General features: G+C 41.4%; 1 protein-coding gene across 2 annotated transcripts in view; it reads left to right on the top strand.

The window, feature by feature from the left end:
• LOC122668142 (isoamylase 3, chloroplastic) overlaps positions 1 to 21,727 on the top strand; it is a 74,003-nt gene that overhangs the window by 16,764 nt on the left and 35,512 nt on the right. For both annotated transcript variants that reach the window (XM_043864727.1, XM_043864728.1), the window contains 7 exons: positions 356 to 449; positions 13,134 to 13,370; positions 13,793 to 13,897; positions 14,279 to 14,383; positions 20,499 to 20,633; positions 20,780 to 20,866; positions 21,165 to 21,222. In XM_043864727.1, coding sequence (XP_043720662.1) covers positions 356 to 449; positions 13,134 to 13,370; positions 13,793 to 13,897; positions 14,279 to 14,383; positions 20,499 to 20,633; positions 20,780 to 20,866; positions 21,165 to 21,222 — 821 coding nt within the window. The remainder of the gene's footprint in view (positions 1 to 355; positions 450 to 13,133; positions 13,371 to 13,792; positions 13,898 to 14,278; positions 14,384 to 20,498; positions 20,634 to 20,779; positions 20,867 to 21,164; positions 21,223 to 21,727) is intronic.

Below are 21,727 nucleotides of genomic sequence, written 5' to 3'. Positions count from 1 at the left end.
GCTGGGTTGTTACAGGTTTGTTTTGTGAAAAGGGGCTCAGAAAAAAATGTTTAATGTGAATGGCTTGGAATAAATAATGTTATTATTTATGTTGGGAGAATTGCCGCACATCTGTTACCCCCTAAAGTATTCTGTTACCTAATATACCTGTGAGTCCCTCCACCCTATAGTTCGAGCTTTTGGTTGTATATTTACAATTTAGTGGTCTGTTAACTGCATGATATACTCAAATTGAAGAAATACACAATCTATTGCAGCATTAAGCTAAGCATTCTTGAAAAGATCTATTATTTGTTAATTTTAAATATGATTTCTATAAACTTTGAATCTTTCTTATGTTGATGTGCTTCCTTAGGGGAAAGCTTGATGGACAGGATGCTGGATTGTTGGAACTAGCATTGGATCCTCGTGTGAACAAGACTGGAGACATATGGCATATTTGTGTGGAGGTAATCTTGATATTTGGTTTTGGTGGGCAATAGCTTTATGGATCCCTTTTTTTTGTCTAACCTTTCTTGCTTGTGCTGTGTCAATTGGTTTAATCTTGTCTATATGGTATTCTTGTTAGTTGATCCTTCCATTCTTTTTCAGCGATGCATCATAATAATGTTTTTGACGATCCTGGAAAAATTCCCCTCGTTCCAATCATAATTTTATTTGTATTTACCCTGTAATTTTGATGGTATGATGATTATTGGTTGTGTAATGTATCCAAAAGCATAATATCCCCTGGAGGTTTCTTCAACCTTGGCTTAATCTGCAGAGGTACTTATTATCTACATCTTGGGTTGTTACTCATTGTTTTAGAGAGAACAACTCGGTGGCAGATAGACTTGCAAAGAGGGCAGCAAGGGATTCTAATTCAAATGTGTGGGAGAGTGCCCCAAGTTTTATCGCTGCAGATGTGCAGTGGAAGATAGAGGAAAGACCGAGATACAGATTTTGCAGTTGATTTTAATTTTTAGGTTCTCTCTGCTGATGGTATTGCCGAAGGTGGAGAGTTGATCTTTTTTGCTTTGTTTCATGGGTCCGGGTATGCCTGGATGTTAATCCTGTATTATCTTTTTTCTTTAATTCCAATTTGCTGACCTTTAGCAAAAAAAAAAAAAAGATTATTGGTTTGCAAGAAAGAATATTAGTTAATGCAGAATTGGTGCGGTTTGGATTGGGTTGGTTCACTTGTGAACCATTTTTTTGGTTCAGTTTTTGGTCTAGCATCAACATGAGGTTCAAGGAAGATTAAATTCTGGAAACTAGAATTTGTGAGACCCATTTGAAGAAGGTTTTAGAGCTTGCGAATCTGGAATTCCTGAAAATCAGGAACCTTATCAACACACAGCTCGTGGGGCCCAATTGGAGGTCTGTTAAAAGGCTTACGGTTTCAGAATACCAGGATTTCTGGAAACTTATCTTCAGCCCAATTGTGGGCTATTTATTAGGATAATATTTGTCTTATTTTATTACTTTTAGTTGTCTAATTGGGCTGTGATAATGCTTAAGAATTCCATCGTTGATTATTGTCAGTTTTCTTCTTTATTTAGTGTCATTAATGTATTAGGATACATTCATAGCCTACGGATAGAGGAGTTAGTTTTAGTTTAGGTTTGGGTTTTATTAATTTATTTCTGTTTTTCATGCTGATTATAAAAGCATGCAAGCCTCCATTCGATTTGATGATGGAGTAGAGATTTATTTTTGGGTGGTGAAATTGAGATCTCTCTCTCTTCCCCCTGTTTCTTCTTCTTCTTCTTCTTCTTCTTCTCTCTCTCTCTCCTTCCCACTTTTCTCTCTTTTTTCCTCCTCTATTTGATTGACCCTCTGTCCTTCTCCTCCATCGATCTAAAATCCCTCCTTATTTCTCTCTTCTCTCCCACATTGCGATTTATTGGACTGCCACAGTCAACAGGTACTGAAACAAGGCCATTCTGCTGCCTGATATTCTTTATAACAACAGCTACTGTTCTACAAAGATCCTGCTGAGAATCCCTCCTTCAATATTGTTCAAATAAGCAGTTTTGATTATAGTTTTTTATTTGAAACACACCACTAGCAGGTCCGTCTACCAGATCTGCATCACTAGTGTTTTGATATCACTGCCTATTTGAGCCCAGTCTTTCTTTGTTTTATGTACTTTTAAAAGAAAAAAAAATTAAACGCTTAAATTTTGGGCTGGATAAACCTGATTGATCCCTTGGGGAAAGGGAAGTACCTCTTAGTGAAAGAGATAGTAGAAAGATAACAGTTGAAGAAGAGTTAAAGGAGATGCTTCGAAATGAGAAATCAGCTGGGATCAAAATATAAGGAAGAACAATCAGATTTATTTGAATTTTTAGTTAGTACCATTTCAAGGGGGTTGGATGGGATGGAAAATCGTGTGCAGTAAAGGAAGGCCAAAAATATATTTTTTTTTGGAGGGGGGAGGGTTGAAAATGCAGGTCCTTAACCCAGATGGTCACCTTTCATTCAGAATAGGGAGAATTGGCTTAGGACAGTTTTTGAGCCCACTTGAAATATGGACTACTAGTGGTTGTTGTGGGGAGAATGATGAGGACATCACTCAAGGATTTATGCAGCCACATGGCCCACATGTCACTTTCATTATGGCTACATGACCAGCATTACGTGTAGTTATTTTTATTGTTTTGTTGTATTTTTGTTTGGGGCCAGAACTGTTATGTACTAATGTTGTAAGGGAGTTATTGCTGGAGAAGTAGAGTTATTAGGGAGTAGTTATTCCTGTAAAAGTAGTTATTAGGGAGTTATTTCCTTCTTTTTTTTTTTCATTTTGGGTTTAAAAAGATTGTTTTTGGAGATGGAAGACAAGCAAGGAAAGAAGGAATTGAAGCATGAGTGATTCCATGCAATTCTTGGAGGGAATCCAAGATGGTGTGAAGCTAAAATGGTGTGAAGCCAAGATGGAGTGAATCCAAGATGGTGTGAAGCCAAGATGATCTTCTTTCTTTTCTATCTTTTTTTTTTCTTCTTCTTCTATCTACTCCTCTCTTTCAAACTCTATATCTACAGCAAACCATCCCTGTTTGATTTCCCAAATGCATTGTTGTTTATTTCATCATATTTCACCCAACCTCCATTTTCATTTCCTAAGTGCATTCCATTTGTTCTTTCGACTACAACAGCTTGTAAATCCCAATAAATCATACTTGTGGCTAGAATAGGACTGGTTTGTGGTTTGATGTGGTTTCCCAAACCTGTCCTACATCAGAGAAAACCTAATATGGAAGCAGTACTGTAAGGATCCGCCACATAAGATCCGGGGTGTGTTTTCCCCCAAATGTTGGTGTATCGGGGTTCCTCCCGAGAAATGGTCCTCCCTTCAAGGACTAGGGTTAAAGAGGGGGTTCTATAAAGAAAGGGGTTGCACAATCATTGAGGATTTGGGATCATGCAATATATAAGATGGAGTCGCCAATTGTTGTAGCCATAGTTGTCATGGCGTCGCCATGGCGTCCTGGCGCTGGAGAAGCATGCATGTCGACCTACGCCATGGCGTCCCTCTTTGATTTCTTCTTCCTGTCTCTCTGTCTCTGTTTTGCAACTAAGAAGTCTCCAGATCTGATTCCAGGAATTAAATACTCCTTGTTTAGTTGATTTTTGTGATGAGTTCTTGCAGGAATTGATAGAACATGATGTGGCGATGCTTCGCCTGAAGGTTTAGACTGGACAGAGAAGAGTTGAAGGAGTTATCTCCTTCGTACTGTGCTGTTTTCTGTCCCAGGCTGAAGTCGTAAGGTTGAAGACAACCATAAATCCATAATCCGATCGTGGGTTATTACAAACCCTTATTTTTGCCTTTTTCCTAAAGTACCCTTCTCTTCTTTTATTCCCCTTTGTCCATACTTTACACATCCCTCCAAGTTTACCCTTAGTCATTAAATCAAAACCCTTTTATGCCCTTTCTTAGATTCTGCTTAATTACAAGATTGCCATCCTTAAAACTTGAGAAACAATAGAGAAAAAATAAAACATGGTCGACATGATCGCCATGGCAACGCCATGGCGGGCGACATGTCGATATATCGATGTGACACCCCTCCACCGACTTGGATCGCCATGACGACCTGACAACTATGGTTGTAGCCCTATAAAGGGTTACATGATCCTATATGGTTTGCTCAGAAAATTTGGGTAAGCTGTCAGGTTACGAGAGTAGGAAGGTTTTAGGCACCCACCTCGCCCGGTTGAACCGGTCTTTCCACTAGATGCTTGATTTCAAATGTTTTCCCATGATGATTTAATTTATACCAACATGTTTGATAATAAATATGCAAAATAATGATGAAAACTGCAAAAATAGCAAAAATATGCTTAAATGATCTACATTATGCCAACATAAATGACCAGAATACATGTGTACCTGACGATAAAATTTACTAAAATCACAAAAAATGCGCAATGGGTCACCACCGAGCTCAGGTGGAGATGGATAGACTACCTGACTTTGTATTGTTGGGTAGAATAACGGCTTATTAAAAGTATGTTGCTAGGGCTTCTTGAACTCCGGTAGGGCTTCTACACTGTATTGCCAAATCACCAACAAGGCTTCTGCAGTGTATTGCTGAATTGCCAACAGGGCTTTTTGGACTCCGGCAAGGTTTCCGCGCTGTATTGCTGAATCACCAACAGGGCTTCCGCGTCGTATTGCCAAATCACCAATAGGGCTTCCTGGACTCCAGCAGGGCTTCCCCGCCTTATCTCCAATAGGGCCCTCGAGGGCCAAAACAAACGAAAATTAAAGCCTAAAAAACTAAAGAACTTCTCTAGGGACCAAAACCTCCTTTTTTTTTCTCTCTCCCTCTCTAAATTTTTGGATTTCCGAGACTTTATGGGGATTTTTCCAGAGCTCCTTTGGGTTCTCCAAACTCTCCAATTGTCAAACTATCTTTTTTGAAGGAAGAGGGGCCCTCTATAAATAGAGGGCCCAAGAAAACTGGGCTGAGTCGACCCAAGGGTTGGGTGGTGCCGCCCAGGTCCGGGGTGGTGCCACCCAGCTCCCGGCGGGGCCACCGTGGGTCCAGGCCGGGCCACTGAGCCCTAGGCAGTACCACTGGGCTCCGGGCAATGCCGCCTATCTTTGGGTAGCGTTGCCAACTTTCTACGGTTTCCTGTTCGAATTCTGGGAGATGCCGGCTGAGTCTGGATCGGTACGATCATTTTTCTTGTGTCTGGGTCTTTATCATGGGTTTAGGGGTGACTTGAGAGAGTCGTCATCTGTTCATGCCCGTGTTGTCATCATTGCCAGGGGGTGACAAAATTCAGTATCTACAAGTACGAAGATGGTTGAGCCCATGGAACTGACCTAGTTGTCAAAAGGCTAGGGCCTAGGAAGTTTTTCTTTCAGGTCCCTTTCCTGGAAGAGGAAAGGCTTTCCTTTCCCTTGATATATGGTGTGATGCAGATCCAAGTTCACACGAAGAGCAGCCTTTGAGCAGCCTTTGATTTTCGTTGGAGCCTTTACTTGTTTGTTCTTTTATGCTAGGGTTAAAACAGTCTTTTATTGCTTAGTTCTTCCCTCCACGATTTTAGAGGGATAGGTTGCTTTATTTGTTTGTTTTATTTGTTTAAACTTGTACTCCCATTTAGAGTACAAGTATGCTGATTGTAATTAGGAATCAGATTAGGAATCACCACTCCTAATCTGACTAGGATTGCTTCTAGGATTTAGGACTGGAACTCCCAGTTCAAGTCTGATTATTTGTAAGGCCTTTTGGCCCCCTTTCATTATAAATAAGATAAATCATGGGCAGGCTCCCCACTTATTATTGCATTAAAAACTCGTGTTTCGAGATCTCGAGATTGCTGCCATCGAGCCGCTGCTTGCTCCATCTCGTGAGTCCGCATCCTTGTGGACTCAAGGTGGTTAAAGGGTGGGTTCTCCTACGACTCCTTGACCGTGAAGGTCGGAGGTCTTCTTCAATCTTCAGTGTTGTTGCTCCCGCACATTAACCCGCAATTTATCCATTCAACCCTCAACCCCATTAAACCCGCAACTCCTACTTCAACTAGGACTCCATTATAATTCCAGATCTAACCATCACCTTCAAACCCTATTCTCAGTCCACCTTCCCTACATCATTCCCCACACTCGACCTCAGCCCTAGCCTATAATTCCCACTCTAACCCCTTCATCTCTTCACTCCATTAAACCCTAAAGCCTGTGACCCGATTCTGCCCAAAATTGCAGAAACTCAAAACTTCTCCAAACCCTAATATCTTTATACCATTAAGATCTCTGAAACCTGCCTTTTAAAACCCTATAAACCCCATTGTCATTACTTAGCCCTAACCCTAGATTTTGCCCTAATAACCCTAATCTGCCCATTCGGCCAACCCTTAGACAGAACCTGGTCCTAAGTGGAAGTTATTTCACCTAGGCTACATCAAATTGGTATCAAAGCCATGGCTGAACATGGCAGCCCTGCTATGGATCCCACACGACCACCCCAACCTGATTCCCTTGCTAATCATGGCTATCTTGCAGAAGATCTCAACCAGCAAGTTCTTGGTGATCGAATGACAGCCATGGAACAAAAGCAAGCTGCGCCTATTATAAACAACCCTCTATACGTAGAGGAAGATAGGCTACAAGTCCATTCTGAAGTTCATGGCACTCTGGGAAGGAATGAGCACTACAAAGATCATTCTAGACATCACAGGGACCACAGAGATCAGTCTAGACATGACCGAGGCTACAGGGATCGAAGAAGATATGACAGGGATGACTACAGAGAAGATAGGGACAGAACTACTGAAGCACCTCGAAGACCTAATTTTGAGGAATATTTGAGATCCTACTTCACTGGAGATGAAGCCCAGAACAGAAGATTTGATACACAGAAGGTCAAGCTAGAATTGAAAGAGTATGATGGGACTGGTGATCCACATAAATTCTACGACTGGCTTGCTGCCCTAGATGACTACTTTGATTGGTATGATTTGCCTGAAGATCGAAAGATGAGACGCACGCACTAAATTAATTGGTGCTGCCGAGACCGTGGCGCAAGACAGAGAGGGATATGGAACGTGAAGGTAAAGCACCTACCAACCGGGAGGATACGAAGTATGATTTGAAAGAGAAGTATTTACCAAGACACTATACACTCGGATGCAAGACCAATTCAACTCCCTTCGTCAAGGGAATATGATCGTATCCGAGTACATGCGAAGTTTGATTCTCTCTCATCTCGCACCGACACAATAGAAAGTGCTACTCAAATGTTGTCCCGATTCCGATTGGGATTGAGATCTGACATCCTCAGAGCTATTGGCGTTGTGGATGTTCTGGACGTCAAGGATTGCTTTGAGAAGGCATTGAAGGCAGAAGACCTATTGAACACTACTAGAAGGTTTGGTTCTACTGCTGTCGACACCAGAAAATCTTTTTCAGCATCCAAACCAACTAATGGTTACAATAGAGGTAATAACACCACTGCTGGTTCTACACGGACAGCCCCTTACACTGGCAGCTCTTAACGTGTGGACAAGGGTAAAGCCCCAATGACTACCAGTGAGTCCAACACTTGTTATCGCTGTAATGAGAAGGGACACTATGCTAAGGATTGCCCACAACGACAACGGCAGATTTATGTAGCTGAAAAGGAGGAAGAAAGCCCTGATGAATTTGATGAATAGGGTATTTATGCATTACCCCCCGAAGATGGTGATGATGGGACTGCTTATTTTGACGACTTGGGTGATGAATTTGAAGATACCCGAGGTGTACATGTAGTAGCACGTATATTGAGTGCTGAATCCAAAGGTGAAGATTGGCGACGTAGTTGCATCTTCTATACCCGCTTGCGAGCAGGTGAGCGCACTGCCCAGATAATTGTTGATAGTGGTAGCTGCGTTAATGTTGTGTCTGAAGATCTTGTGGAGAAGGCGAATCTGAAATTTGAGAAGCACCCGATGCCCTACAAAGTCTCCTTATTGAATGGGAATAAGCTTGATGTGAACAAGCGATGCTATGTTCCCTTACAAGCCCAAAAATATTCAGAGGAAATTTGGTGTGATATCATTCCGATGAGAATGACTGATGTCCTACTAGGGAGACCGTGGCTATATGACAATGATGTTGCTCTCCTAGGAAGAAAAAACCTCTGTGTGTTTCAACATAAAGGAGAAGAGATCAAGTGGTACCCACTTAATTTGCCTGCAGAAATACGGAAACGTCGTGTCATGCGCACTAATCAAAAGGGGACAGAATCTGAAAATAAATTGCTAGCTGTTCCACAAAGGGAATTTGAACAAATCAGCCATGATACGGGACTGGTTCTTACCTTGGTGACTCAAGAGGTTGCTGCCCCAACCGAACAGAAGTTTGCACAACCCATCAAGGATCTATTGCAGGACTTTTCAGATGTAGTACCCGAAGAACTGCCCAATGAGTTGCCACCACTCAGAGATATTCAACATGCCATCGATTTGGTACCTGGTGCTATGTTACCAAATCTGCCCGCCTACAGAATGAGCCCCTCGGAGCATGAAGAGCTTAATAAACAAGTTGGAGAGCTTCTCAAGAAGGGATTTATTGAAGAAAGCATAAGCCCTTGTGCTGTTCCAGCCTTGTTGACACCGAAGAAGGATGGTTCATGGCGCATGTGTGTGGACAGCCGCGCTATCAACAAGATCACCATCAAGTATAGGTTCCCAATTCCTAGGGTTGATGACATGCTAGACATGCTGTCCGGTTCTAAGATCTTCTCCAAGATTGACCTCCGCAGTGGATACCATCAGATCCGCATACGGTTTGGAGACGAATGGAAGAAAGCCTTCAAGACCAAAGATGGATTATTCGAGTGGAAGGTCATGCCCTTTGGCCTGACGAATGCACCTAGCACCTTCATGAGAGTCATGACCCAGGTACTTCGTCCCTTCATCGGTAAATTTCTTGTTGTTTATTTTGATGATATTTTGGTGTACAGTAAAGACCCAGATGAGCACATAGACCACCTGAAACAAGTTCTCAGAGTACTCCGGCAAGAGAAGTTGTTTATCAATTTAAAGAAATGTTCCTTCATGCTGCCCAAGGTTGTTTTCTTTGGTTTTAAAATTTCTTCAAAGGGTGTTGAAGCTGATCCGGAAAAGGTCCGAAGCGTTGTTGAATGGCCTACTCCGAAGACATTTACTGAAGTATGAAGCTTCCATGGTTTGGCTTCTTTTTATAGGCGATTCATTCGCATTTTCAGTGCCATCATGGCACCCATAACCGAATGCACCAAACAGAACAAGGGTCCGTTCGCATGGACAGCAGCCGCTCAAAAGGCCTTCGAAGTGATTAAGAAGAAGATGACTGAAGCTCCGGTGCTACGCCTGCCCAACTTTGACCATATTTTCGAAGTTGCTACTGATGCTTCCCATGTTGGTCTAGGCGGAGTTCTTATGCAGAATGGGCACCCTATTGCATTCTACAGTGAGAAACTCAATGATGCCAAGACTCGGTACTCTACTTATGATATAGAGCTTTATGCTATTGTTCAGGTCTTGCGGCATTGGAGACACTACCTTATTGGCAAAGAGTTCATCCTGTACACTGACCATGAGGCACTCAAGCACCTCCACTCACAAAAGTCCATTACCACTAGGCATGCTAAATGGGTTGCATATTTACAGGATTTCAACTTTGCCCTCAAATACAAGTCAGGAAAGGAAAATACAGTGGCTGATGCACTGAGTAGAAAAGTGCTGACCTTGAACACTTTCTCAGCCCATGCACTTAGCATCGAACAGATCAGAGACGAGTATGCTAGTGACAAGGACTTTCAAGTCCTATATGTTGATTTGAAGCAGGGTGGACAGCACCCTAAGTACTCCTTGCATGATGGTTACTTGTTCTTCAGAACCCGGCTGTGCATTCCCGATTCGTCCTTACGACACCACATTATCAGGGAGTTACATGGAGGAGGTTTAGGAGGACACTTCGGGAAAGATAAAACCATCTTACAGGTAACTGATCGGTACTATCGGCCTCACTTGGCCAAGGATGTAGAGCATGTAATCAAGCAGTGCCGAGTTTGCCAGCTAGCTAAAGGTACCAAGCAAAACACAGGCCTCTACTCACCACTGCCGATTCCTCACCAGCCATGGGTTGACCTCAGTATGGATTTCGTACTTGGTCTACCCCCTACTAAAGAGAGATTCGACTCCATCATGGTGGTGGTTGACAGATTCACCAAGATGGCATACTTCATTCCTTGTCGAAGAACACTTGATGCTTCCCACATTGCCAAGCTATTCTTCAAGGAGATTGTTCGCATCCATGGGTTACCCAGTACCATTGTATCCGATCGTGATGTGAAGTTTATGAGTTATTTCTGGAAGACTCTATGGCTGAAGACAAACACCAAGCTTTTTTTCTCTACTGCATTCCATCCCCAGACTGACGGACAGACAAAGGTAGTCAACAGGAGCCTTGGTAATTTGCTGCGGTGTTTGGTCCGAGATTATGAGAAGACATGGCCCTCTATCCTTGACATTGCTGAGTTTGCATACAACAGCTCCATGAACAGGACCACCGGTCGTACTCCCTTCGAGATTCTTCTTGGGATACAACCCCGCCGCCCGATTGATCTCATTCCCTTACCCCCTCAAGCTCGGGTAAGTATTGAAGCTGATGAGTTCATTCGTCATATCACCGAAGTGCATGCAAATGGTCGGAGCAAGATTGCACTCAGTTATGATCACTACAAGTCCACTACCGACAAGCATCCGCCGGTTCGTTGAGTTCAAGCCAGGCGACATGGTCATGGTACAGGTGAATCCAGAGAGACACCAACCGGGTGTCAACAATAAGCTCCATCCAAAGAAGATGGGTCCATATAAGGTGCTGAAACGTATTGGACCTAATGCTTATGTTCTAGAGTTACCTGATGATATGGGCATAAGCAATGTTTTCAACGTGGCTGATCTATATTTGTACACGGGGCATCATTCCGATGATGGCAATTCAGAGCACATGTTGCGGCTGCCCCAACTGAAGCCACCTCCAGAAGATGTGATTGAAGAAGTTCTGGATGATATGCACAAGACGACTCGTCAAGGCGCCGGTTATCACTCTTTCCTTGTCAAGTGGAAAGGTCGACCACGCCAGGACAGCACTTGGATACATGCTGATGATTTCAGGAGGCTCGATCCGGAGTTGTATGATCGCTACATGGCATTCACCCATTCATCGGAGATGAAAGTTTCTAAGCCGGGGAGAGCTGATGCAGATCCAAGTTCATGCAGGAAGAAGAAGAGCAGCCTTTGAGCAGCCTTTGATTTTCGTTGGAGCCTTTACTTGTTTGTTCTTTTATGCTAGGGTTAAAACAGTCTTTTATTGCTTAGTTCTTCCCTCCACGATTTTAGAGGGATAGGTTGCTTTATTTGTTTGTTTTATTTGTTTAAACTTGTACTCCCATTTAGAGTACAAGTATGCTGATTGTAATTAGGAATCAGATTAGGAATCACCACTCCTAATCTGACTAGGATTGCTTCTAGGATTTAGGACTGGAACTCCCAGTTCAAGTCTGATTATTTGTAAGGCCTTTTGGCCCCCCCTTTCATTATAAATAAGATAAATCGTGGGCAGGCTCCCCCACTTATTATTGCATTAAAAAACTGTGTTTCAGATCTGAGATTGCTGCCATCGAGCTGCTGCCTTTGCTCCATCTGCGAGTCTGCATCCTTGTGGACTCAAGGTGGTTAAAGGGTGGGTTCTCCTACGACTCCTTGCACTGTGAAGGTCAGGAGGTCTTCTTCAATCTTCAAGCTGTTGCTGCTCCTGCACATTAACCCTGCAATTTATCCATTCAACCCTCAACCCCATTAAACCTGCAACTCCTACTTCAACTAGGACTCCATTATAATTCCAGATCTAACCATCACCTTCAAACCCTATTCTCAGTCCACCTTCCCTACATCATTCCCCACACTCGACCTCAGCCCTAGCCTATAATTCCCACTCTAACCCCTTCATCTCTTCACTCCATTAAACCCTAAAGCCTGTGACCCGATTCTGCCCAAAATTGCAGAAACTCAAAACTTCTCCAAACCCTAATATCTTTATACCATTAAGATCTCTGAAACCTGCCTTTTAAAACCCTATAAACCCCATTGTCATTACTTAGCCCTAACCCTAGATTTTGCCCTAATAACCCTAATCTGCCCATTCGGCCAACCCTTAGACAGAACCTGGTCCTAAGTGGAAGTTATTTCACCTAGGCTACATCATGGTGATTCCATGGAATCACCTGATTTATAGGCTGAGGAGAGCTGGGTCAGGTGGTGTTATATCAATGTTCACAGCTTAGTAGTTCATAATTGGTGATTTGAAGTCCTTGCAGCTGTCGGCAGATTTTGTGGAAGGGTGGTAGGTGTTGATGGTTGAATCAAATCAGGCGAAATGATGTAGATGAGATCTTGGGAGCAATATTACAGTTAGAAAGAATCCTAGTTTTGAATACTCACATCGTCCTTTGCTTCACTGACCCCAGGTGGCAACACAGTAGTTAAGTTTTGTGGATGCTCTCTATTGTATCGAGGGCCTTCAGGATTGGGGTTGTTATTCAGTTGAAGCATGGATTTGTGGTATCTGCATAATCAGGCTCAATTGGGAGGGCGATTCCAATCAAGTGGAGCTTTTCTTATGAAGATTGGGTTGGTATATGCTACAAGTAGAGGATTTTGTTTAGGTGGCCGACCCCATTTAGTTGGGATAAGGCTATGTTGTTGTAGTTATTGTTGTTGTTGTTGTCAGTGAGTGTAACTACATAGATGGAATATGATTCTTTTGGTGCTATTTTGATTACCTTGAATGAGAAACATTCAAGATCTAGCATAACTTTTGAATTTCTTGCACTAAGTGTTACCTGGGTTCAACTGTTGTAGACCATTCAAACCATTCAGTCATTTTCAGGGCTCACATTTAACATATGGTCGATTTCTTCCTTTTCCTTATGCTTTTTCCTATGATTTATTTGACCGAGGGCATATAGTGATATAAATGCATCCTAATGCGAAGAATTTTACCCAGTTGTTGTTGGATTGGATTATTTTCTGTGATCTTTACTTCTTGCCCATTATTTAAACTTTTTGTTTTGTTATTTAGCGTCATGAAAGTATTATTGTTACTGTAGGATCTGCCCCGGCGTGATGTTCTTTATGGTTATCGCATTGATGGTCCTCGAGGCCGGGATCAAGGACATCGATTTGACAGCAGTATTGTCCTTCTTGACCCTTACGCAAAACTAGTTGAAGGCCGCAGATTTTTTGGAGATGTCAACAATAAGATGTCTAAATTTCTTGGAACTTATGATTTTACTAGCTTGCCTTTTGACTGGGGAGGCAACTACAAGCTTCCCAATGTGCCTGAGGTAAATGTTTTTATTTGCTTTTTTGGATTTTGCCATGTGAAAAGGAGATCTTTTTCTGAGAGATTGTTATATGGGATAGATATACATTTGATCTTTTGACAGAACACATATCCCAGTGATAAATACCAAATATTACGTCACCATTTGCTTTCAATATTATGAAACCGGGTAGTAATTTTTCTTCATGTTTATCTTTCTATCTTAGGATTTCTTTTTCTATGTGTGCCTCTGATCAGCTCAGAGCTTTGAAATGAAGCTATATCTTATGTTATGATTGTCATTTAAGTAGTCAAGTGAACATTTTGGATTTTGGATAGTTGTGTCAAGTTCCTAGTGTTAGTGTCTAAGTTAGATGTGTGTATCTTTGGTGCACCTTATTGTAATCTAGTTTCATTTTATTTTATTTAATTTTTCCATTGCAGAAAGATTTAGTTATATATGAAATGAATGTTCGTTCATTTACTGCTGATGAATCAAGTGGGCTGGATCCTGGCATACGTGGTAGCTACCTTGGTGTGATTGAGAAGGTAATGCCTTGTTAACTGAACTGAATGTTTCTGCAAATTAAAAGAAAAGATGCGAGGATCTTACTGTTTAGTGAGGTGATGGTGCACGGTGCAGTGGTGCACCTAATCTAAAACTCAACCAGCATCTTATGATTGAGCTGGGTAGGCAAGATTTGGGTTTTAATAAAATAGAATCTTGGAGTTGATGGTTATTCTAAATGGCTAAAATGGATAGATGCGACTCTCTTCTGTGTGTTTATTCGATTATCATATTCACAAACATTAAGAGCTTGTAAGTTAATATTACAATAAAGGTTGTTATGATCTTCTACTAAGATGGCATACAGTATTTAATTATTCTTAGCTATTAATACAACTTTGACATTATCTTTCCTCCTGAAGATTCCGCATCTTCTAGGGCTTGGCATCAATGCAGTGGAACTGTTGCCTGTTTTTGAGTTTGATGAGTTGGAGTTACAAAGGCGTCCAAATCCCCGAGATCACATGGTACGTTTCAATCATTTATCTTCATATGGGTTATTTATATGGATAAAATGTGTATTGAGATGGTTGATGTAAATTCTTCATGTATCTGTAATTGGATTCTTATATCTATTTATATGTATACACAACTTGAGTGACGATAGTTTTTAATATTCAAGGTAATCATCATAAATAAAAAAGCAAAAATTATTGAAATGAGAAGATGTTGATCATAGAATTAAAGCAGGGTGGGGAAGTGGAGAGGTGCTTCTGAAGTGTTATGTGACAGGCCATCCCACTAGAAGTCAAATGAAAATTCTATATAATAGTTATATGATCAGGAATGTTGTATGGAGATGAATGTTGGTTGACAAAGAACAACACCAAAAAAATTCAAGTATAGCTGAGATAAGGATGTTAGATTGATTAAGTGAGAAAACTAGAAAAAAATTGAGGTGATTTAGGAGTGATGCTAATAATAGAGGTTGAAAGAGAATGATCTTTGATGTGGGATGGCCATTTGCAGTGAAGGCCATTGAATTCAACAGTAAACAGGAGTGATATTGGCAGGTTAGAGGAGTTCAAGACCAAGGGGTATGGCAAAAGTGAGTTGAGAAGGAGTGGCAAGAAAAGATACAGATGGATTTCAATTGACAAAAAACATTTAGACTGAGGGTTTATGTTTGCTATTTTTGTTTTCATAACTGTGTTGATTGATGTAACGGTTTGGGTCTAATGTTAAAATTAGCAAGAGATTGTGATGCAGTGGAATTTGTGAAAACAAAGTTTTCCTAGGATGGAAACCTAGAAAAAAGCAAATAAATGTGAGAGAAGTTCCAAATGAAAGGCCCTACTTTGACTAAAAGCAAGTTGTCAAGGCATTGCTGAGGTGCCAAGGCGCTTTCTGACTCCCTGGGTATTCAGTTGCCTTGTTGACTACAAAAGGTGCCCACCTAGGTTGTCAAGGCATCGCCTTGGTCGCCTAGGCCATGCTTTGTATCTAGCGCATGCCTTTTAGAAAATGGATTTTATTTTTTATGTTACAAAAAGTAGGTTCCTTTTAAGGTTTCTTACACGGTATATGATAAGCAACAAATGGGAGACGCCTTTGTTGATGTATGCATTAACGTTGCCCTTCCCTAACAGTGAGGTCAAGTGTTCAACTCCTGGGAATTGCAAAAATCGGGTAAGGGCCGACACTTCTTCTCCCTTGGTGCCGCATGAAGAAATGCCGCGTGAGCTCCACATGCAAGGACCATGGGATTTTGGCCTGCACATGCCGGGGAGTGTTGATGTATACATTGACGCTGCCCTTCCCTAACAGTTCAATCTTTTAGGTGAAACAGTAGTGAATAGCATTAGTACATTATCTCATGCCTCATTTCTTGTAACAAGGTAAATGAATAAACAATTAAACAAAGAGTGGACTTAGAGATGCTATTGACTGTTATTGGGACCCGAATAACAAAGGAGAAGGGAGGCAGAACCTGCTTGACTTTTGATTATGTGCAGGTTCTGCAGGATTCAATTGAAGAAAGTAAGTGATTGGGAGGAAGAAGAGTCGAAGAAGGAAAAATAGCTTCAGCCTTCAAGCCGTCGATATGTTTTCTTCTTCTCCTTTTTCTCTCCACTGGTTGCATAGGTGCAAATTTTATTTTCCTCAGAGACTCAGAGCTGACTGAAGCAGTGAGCCATATTTGGTTTCACCATTGAGTTCTCTCTTATCTCCTCAGAGTGTTCTTCTCTGACGGAAATGTGTACTCGTATTTTTCTTACGCATACTTTTTTTTTTGCTCACAGAGGCTCAGAGTGGACTATGCCATGTCTGGTTTTGCATTTGAGATCTCTCTTCTCTTTTGAGTGCTCTTCTCTGATGGCAACATATACTCTTTTTCCCCCCTTTCCTGAGACTCGGAGTGTATGGAGTCAAGTCTGGTTCTTCCCTCTGTTCCCCCTGAGTTCTCTTCTCTGATGGAGATGGTTGGCCACTCTGGTCGGCGTCAGCCATTCTCTTGCATGCTATTTGTTCTTTCTGTTTTAAATAAATAGCATTTTTTATATTCATGAACAAATCCCCATGTAGCGATAGGGTATTCAAATAGAGGAGAGTCTTGGGGCTAATTGATGACCCACAAGTTCATATCCTCTGCGCCAGGGGGGGGGGAGGGAGTTGGAATTTAGGTAATGGATGTAAGTAAGGAAAAAGAAAGAAGATGAGAGAAGAAGAGAAGAAGGAGAAGAAGAAGACAAGGAAATGGAGAGGAAGAGAATTCGGTGGAAAGTTGTGTGTTGGAGAGATGTCTTCTCCACACCTATATTACTTCATTAATAATATGAAAGAAATTACATACACCTCCCTAGGGAGGTAAAAGGTAAAAAAGGGAAATTACAATGTAAGGCAACTAGTTAACAAACTAGTTCCTAAAATATCCTTACTACACAAACTCTAACACTCCCCCTTAAGCTGGAGAATAAATGTCATGAATTCCCAGATTGCATAATACAGTACCAAACTGAAAAGAAGTAAGCCCTTTGGTAAAGATGTCTGCCAATTGATCACCAGTCTTCACAAAAGGGGTGCAAATCCAGCCAGAGTCTATCTTCTCCTTGATGAAGTTCCGGTCCACTTCGATGTGCTTTGTTCTATCGTGTTGCACCGGATTGTGAGCAATGTTTATAGCTGTCTTGTAGTTTTATTTAGGCATATTTAGATCACCTAGGGGACACCTAGGCACCAAGGCACATTAGCGCCCTGGTAGTCTGGTACCATCTAGGATTGCCTTGTCACCTTGACAACTATGACTAAAAGGCTCAGTTACACCCCATATATACTGATAGATCGAGGTTTGATTTTTCTGTTAAAGCAAATAATCTTAAAAGAAAAGACTCAAATAAGTATCTGGTATGGTGGCCTGTCCGACCATGGTATGTTGGGTGGTTGGACTTTATATTTGCCTCCTGGCAGATCAGTTAGGGCATACATTTACATACAAGTAGGTCCCATGTACTATATCGATCAAGTTTGAATGCAATGAGAATTGGCATGTGGCACCCAATGAGAATTTGACATGTTGCAGTGCAAAAGTTTGAAGATTCATTATTATTAAAGAACAAATGGATGGCTGAAAGTACAAGGGAAAGATGCCAATACATGTGTGGGGAGGGGGGTTTAAAATGATTGATTTTTTGCTGTGAATTTGAGCCAGGCTGTGTGTTTCCTATTCAAATGGTTGGTATTTGCCAAGCCTTCCATGTTCCACAATAGCTGGTCCATCCATGGAGGCTTCCTTGTATATACCGACCACTAGAAATAGTCAAATAACCCTGACTAAAATTAAGGGTAACATGCCTAAATTCAAAATTCCGATTAATGGCCAAGAGATTTCGATGTGTGTTTAAGTAGTCTGCTTAGAATAGATAGACTTTGTTCAACGATTTGACAACTTAGGACTATTCTGGTCCAATGAATAGAGAGATGATTTGCTGGACAAAGAGAGTGAAATCTGAGGAAGAGACGGTCGCTGAACTGCAGCTGCTTCTCCTCCTAGCATGCAGTTCTGGCCCTTTGTTCCTTGTTCGACTACACCCGCAGACCCAGAACATATCATCTTGGGTGTTACTTGCAAGGTTAGGGCACCTAAAACATAAAGATGGTATTGCACTATTGCTGTCTTCATAGGGTCTGAGAAAGACTGATCCTTTTCATCTTTGATAATAATAAAAATGGTAGAGAGAGAAATAACCAATGCTAAATACATATACATAAGACAGCCCGGCATATAGAAAACAAACAACACACGTACCAAAAAAACTGCAGCCTACTGAAAGGAATGAAGGAAAAAAAAGAAAGAAAGAAAGAAACTGAAGAGGAAACCAGTCAGACATAGGAAAAGAGATTCCTGGTGTAAGAATGTGACCAGCAGATCATAAACCTTTATAAGATTTTATATTTGCTGCATTGTGGTCAGGGGAAAGAAGATGAAGATTTTTCTGCCCTGCGGTTTCTTTGTGGTGCCTGCAGGATTCCATTTTGGTATTGTAGGTGGGTTTGTGTCCACTGTTTGGTAAATGTTGTCTGTGTCTCCAGTTCTGGGTTAGCTTTGTCTTTGGGTATTCTTCCCCCTTATTTTGTGGGCCATGACTTTTGGACTTTGTTTAATTCTTGTTCCTCTTTATGGCCCGGTGTACTTGTTTATTCTTTTTTCTCCCTCTGAATATAAATTGTGTTGCAAGGCAAAGGAAAAAAAGGACTTGTCTGCTTTGCTGGAGCTCTCGGGTTTCTCTCTTGGTCAGTTTTCTGTCAAATATTTGGGGCTTCCTTTGATTCGAGCCAGGCTCACAGCCCATCACTTCTCGCCTATGCTGGACCTCATCAGGAAAAAGCTTCAACTTTGGAAGGGCAAGTTACTTTCCTGTGCGGGTCGTCTGGTTCTCATCAAGTCTGTGCTCCAATCTACCTACATTTATTGGACGGGTATTTATGGTCTTCCATCCTCAACCATCAAAGCTGTAGAATATCTTATGGCTTCCTTCCTTTGGAAAGGGGCTGAAACCACTAGATTCCTTCATCCCACCAGTTGGGCTTCTGTTTGCCTCCCAAAGGAAGAGGGGGGCTTGGGTCTCCGCCATATAAAAGATGTGAATTCTGCAGGGATTATCAAGCTAATTTAGAAGATAGCCTCTAAAGAGAACAGCATATGGGTTGACTGGATCTACTCTGGAGTTCTTCGGTCTGATTCTATTTGGACAGTCTCTTCCTCTTCAGATGCTTCTTGGGTTTGGCGCAAAATTCTCTCTCTCAGGTCGACGGCTCTCAAAGTAATTCAGTCCAAGATTGGAGATGGTTCCTCCACTGCTCTTTGGTTGGATCATTGGCACCCTAAGGGTATCCTCATTCACTCGATCAGCAACAAAGCTATTTACAATTCTGGCCTAAGTAGGCAATCCAGGGTTGCTGATATTTTATCCAATGGGGACTGGTGCCCTCCCACCACCAACCACCCGGGTCTTCTTGAAGCCTGGGAAGTCTTGCCCTCCATCACTAGAAGGCCTATAGGGAGGTGCGACTGTGTTTCCTGGACTCCTTCTCCCTTGGGGATTTTTAAATTAAAAGATGCTTGGAATCTTGTCCGGATTAGAAGTGATCTAGCTCCTTGGAGAAAGCTTGTCTGGTTCAAGGGCCACATCCCTCGGCATAGCTTTACTATTTGGCGTGTCTTCAACAACTGCCTCCCAATGCAGTCCTTCCTTCGCCACTGGCAGATCCCAGTTTCCCCTTCGTGTAGTCTTTGCTGGAACGCAACGGAAGACGCGGCCCATCTCTTCTTTGATTGCCCGCTTTCCTCGGCTATTTGGAAAGGAATCGTAGGTAAATGCTGGCCTCGCAGCCGAAGAATCCTTCCCTTCTCTAGGGAACGGTTGTGGATTGATATGACTTTCTCGGGCTCTTCGTTATGCGACATAGTTGGTAAACTTGCTTTTTGTGCTACCATCAACCAAATTTGGATGGAGCGTAACATTAGGAAATGGACTTCCAACTCCAGGACTGTTGGCCAGATTTGGGACTCCATCTCCTTCGACATCAAAGGAAAACTCATAAATGTAACTTCCCGTTGTATTGATTCCATAAGGAACAGACATATTGTTGTATCCTGGGATCTGCCCCACTCTTCCCTCCAGCCGACTTCCTCCTCTGTTTGAGGTTGTGTTAGCTTGTCTTTTGTTTCTCCCCCCCCCCTTTTTGGGGGCCTCTGTAGCTTCTTTCTCTTTGGTAATATAATTCTTTATTCACCCAAAAAAAAAAAAAGGACTTGTCCTTTAGGAGGGCTAATGAAAAAGGATAAGAGTGAACCAACAATAAACGACAATGTCATTATGTGTTATAAGAATCAGTTAATGAGGTGTTACTTTCAGGCTTTTGTTGTATTTATATGTGCATCTGTGCTTGCAGTCCTTTAGCAGGTCTTCCCTACTTTGTGTGCAATAAACTCAGACATGTCACACTTTTTTTCCTTTTTAGGGTTAAAATATTGAATGAACTGAAGGTTATTTGCTTGCATGCTGTTGGTGGTTTCTTGTTTCTTAAATTCTTTAAGTGACCTTATTTTGGAAATTGATAAGAATTTCCGATTCAAAACAGATGAATACATGGGGATATTCTACAATAAACTTCTTTGCTCCTATGAGTCGCTATGCAAGTGCTGGAGGTGGACCTGTAGCTGCTTCTCGTGAGATCAAAGAAATGGTGAAAGCTTTACATGGTGCAGGAATTGAGGTGGGTAAGATTGTAGAAACAAGAGTTAAGAAACTAAAGTACTTCAGTTTCGCTAGCCTTCTTTTCTTCTTTTTTCTTTCCTCATTTCCTATTTTAAAACTAGTAATCTGATTCTTCTGAACTAGTGATCTTTTCACTTCCTGCAGGTTATTTTGGATGTAGTTTATAACCATACTAATGAAGCAGATGACGAAAACCCTTATACAACTTCATTTCGTGGAATAGATAATAAGGTGATTTCTACAAACTTTTGTCTTTCTTGAATAGATTTTGAGTGTTGTAATAACAGTCGGTTCCATGGTAATCCTTAATCTTACTCAGTGTTTTGTTCATTTTTATTCCCAAAAAGTATGTAGTTTTGTTATTCATTGGAAAGAAAAGTTAGTATGTATTTCTACCTGATGCAGTATGCAGGTGAATGTCCACCTGCATACATAAGGGGAGGCTTCTATTACAATATATCTTAGTATTTTTACTGGGTTTTCTTGACTATACTTCTTAATGACAATTTTTTTACTAATCCATTTTCAGGTGTATTATATGGTGGATTTTAGCAATAACTGTAAATTGCTTAATTACTCAGGCTGTGGTAAGTCAATTATTTTTTTTTCTCCATTTAGGATCTTCTTTAGAAAGAACTTATCTTTGTCAAGTCTTACCTTTGTTTTTTTGATACTCATACTCCTGTCAAGTCTAATTGATTAAACAAACAAATAACAACTGAGCCTTTTCCCAACTAAATGGGGTCGGCTACATGAATCCTTGCACTCCAATCAGCTCTAGTCAAGGTCATGCTTGATACAAGGCCTAAGCTATGCATGTCTTTCCTCACCACTTCTCCTAAGGTCATTTTAGGTCTAGTCTTATTGATTGAATCTCAAATTACCATACTAGTTTTTGTGTTTCTTTTATAGGGTATTGTTAATGGTCCCAGGAGAGCAGAATTTTTTAAATGTCCAGTGAGCCAACAACTGCTTCCTCACAAGTATGGTCTCAATCCCTAAACAACTGCTTGGATTTATGTCCTTAAACAAAATCTCTGCCACTGTCCAGTGAGCCACCTTGCATTTAATTTTTTCAGTAACTTTTGAGAC

The sequence above is a fragment of the Telopea speciosissima genome, chromosome 7, assembly GCF_018873765.1.
Source record: "Telopea speciosissima isolate NSW1024214 ecotype Mountain lineage chromosome 7, Tspe_v1, whole genome shotgun sequence".
Lineage (NCBI taxonomy): Eukaryota > Viridiplantae > Streptophyta > Magnoliopsida > Proteales > Proteaceae > Telopea > Telopea speciosissima.
The sequence above is the reverse complement of the archived record's forward strand: the minus strand, read 5'-3'. Positions and strand labels throughout refer to the sequence as shown.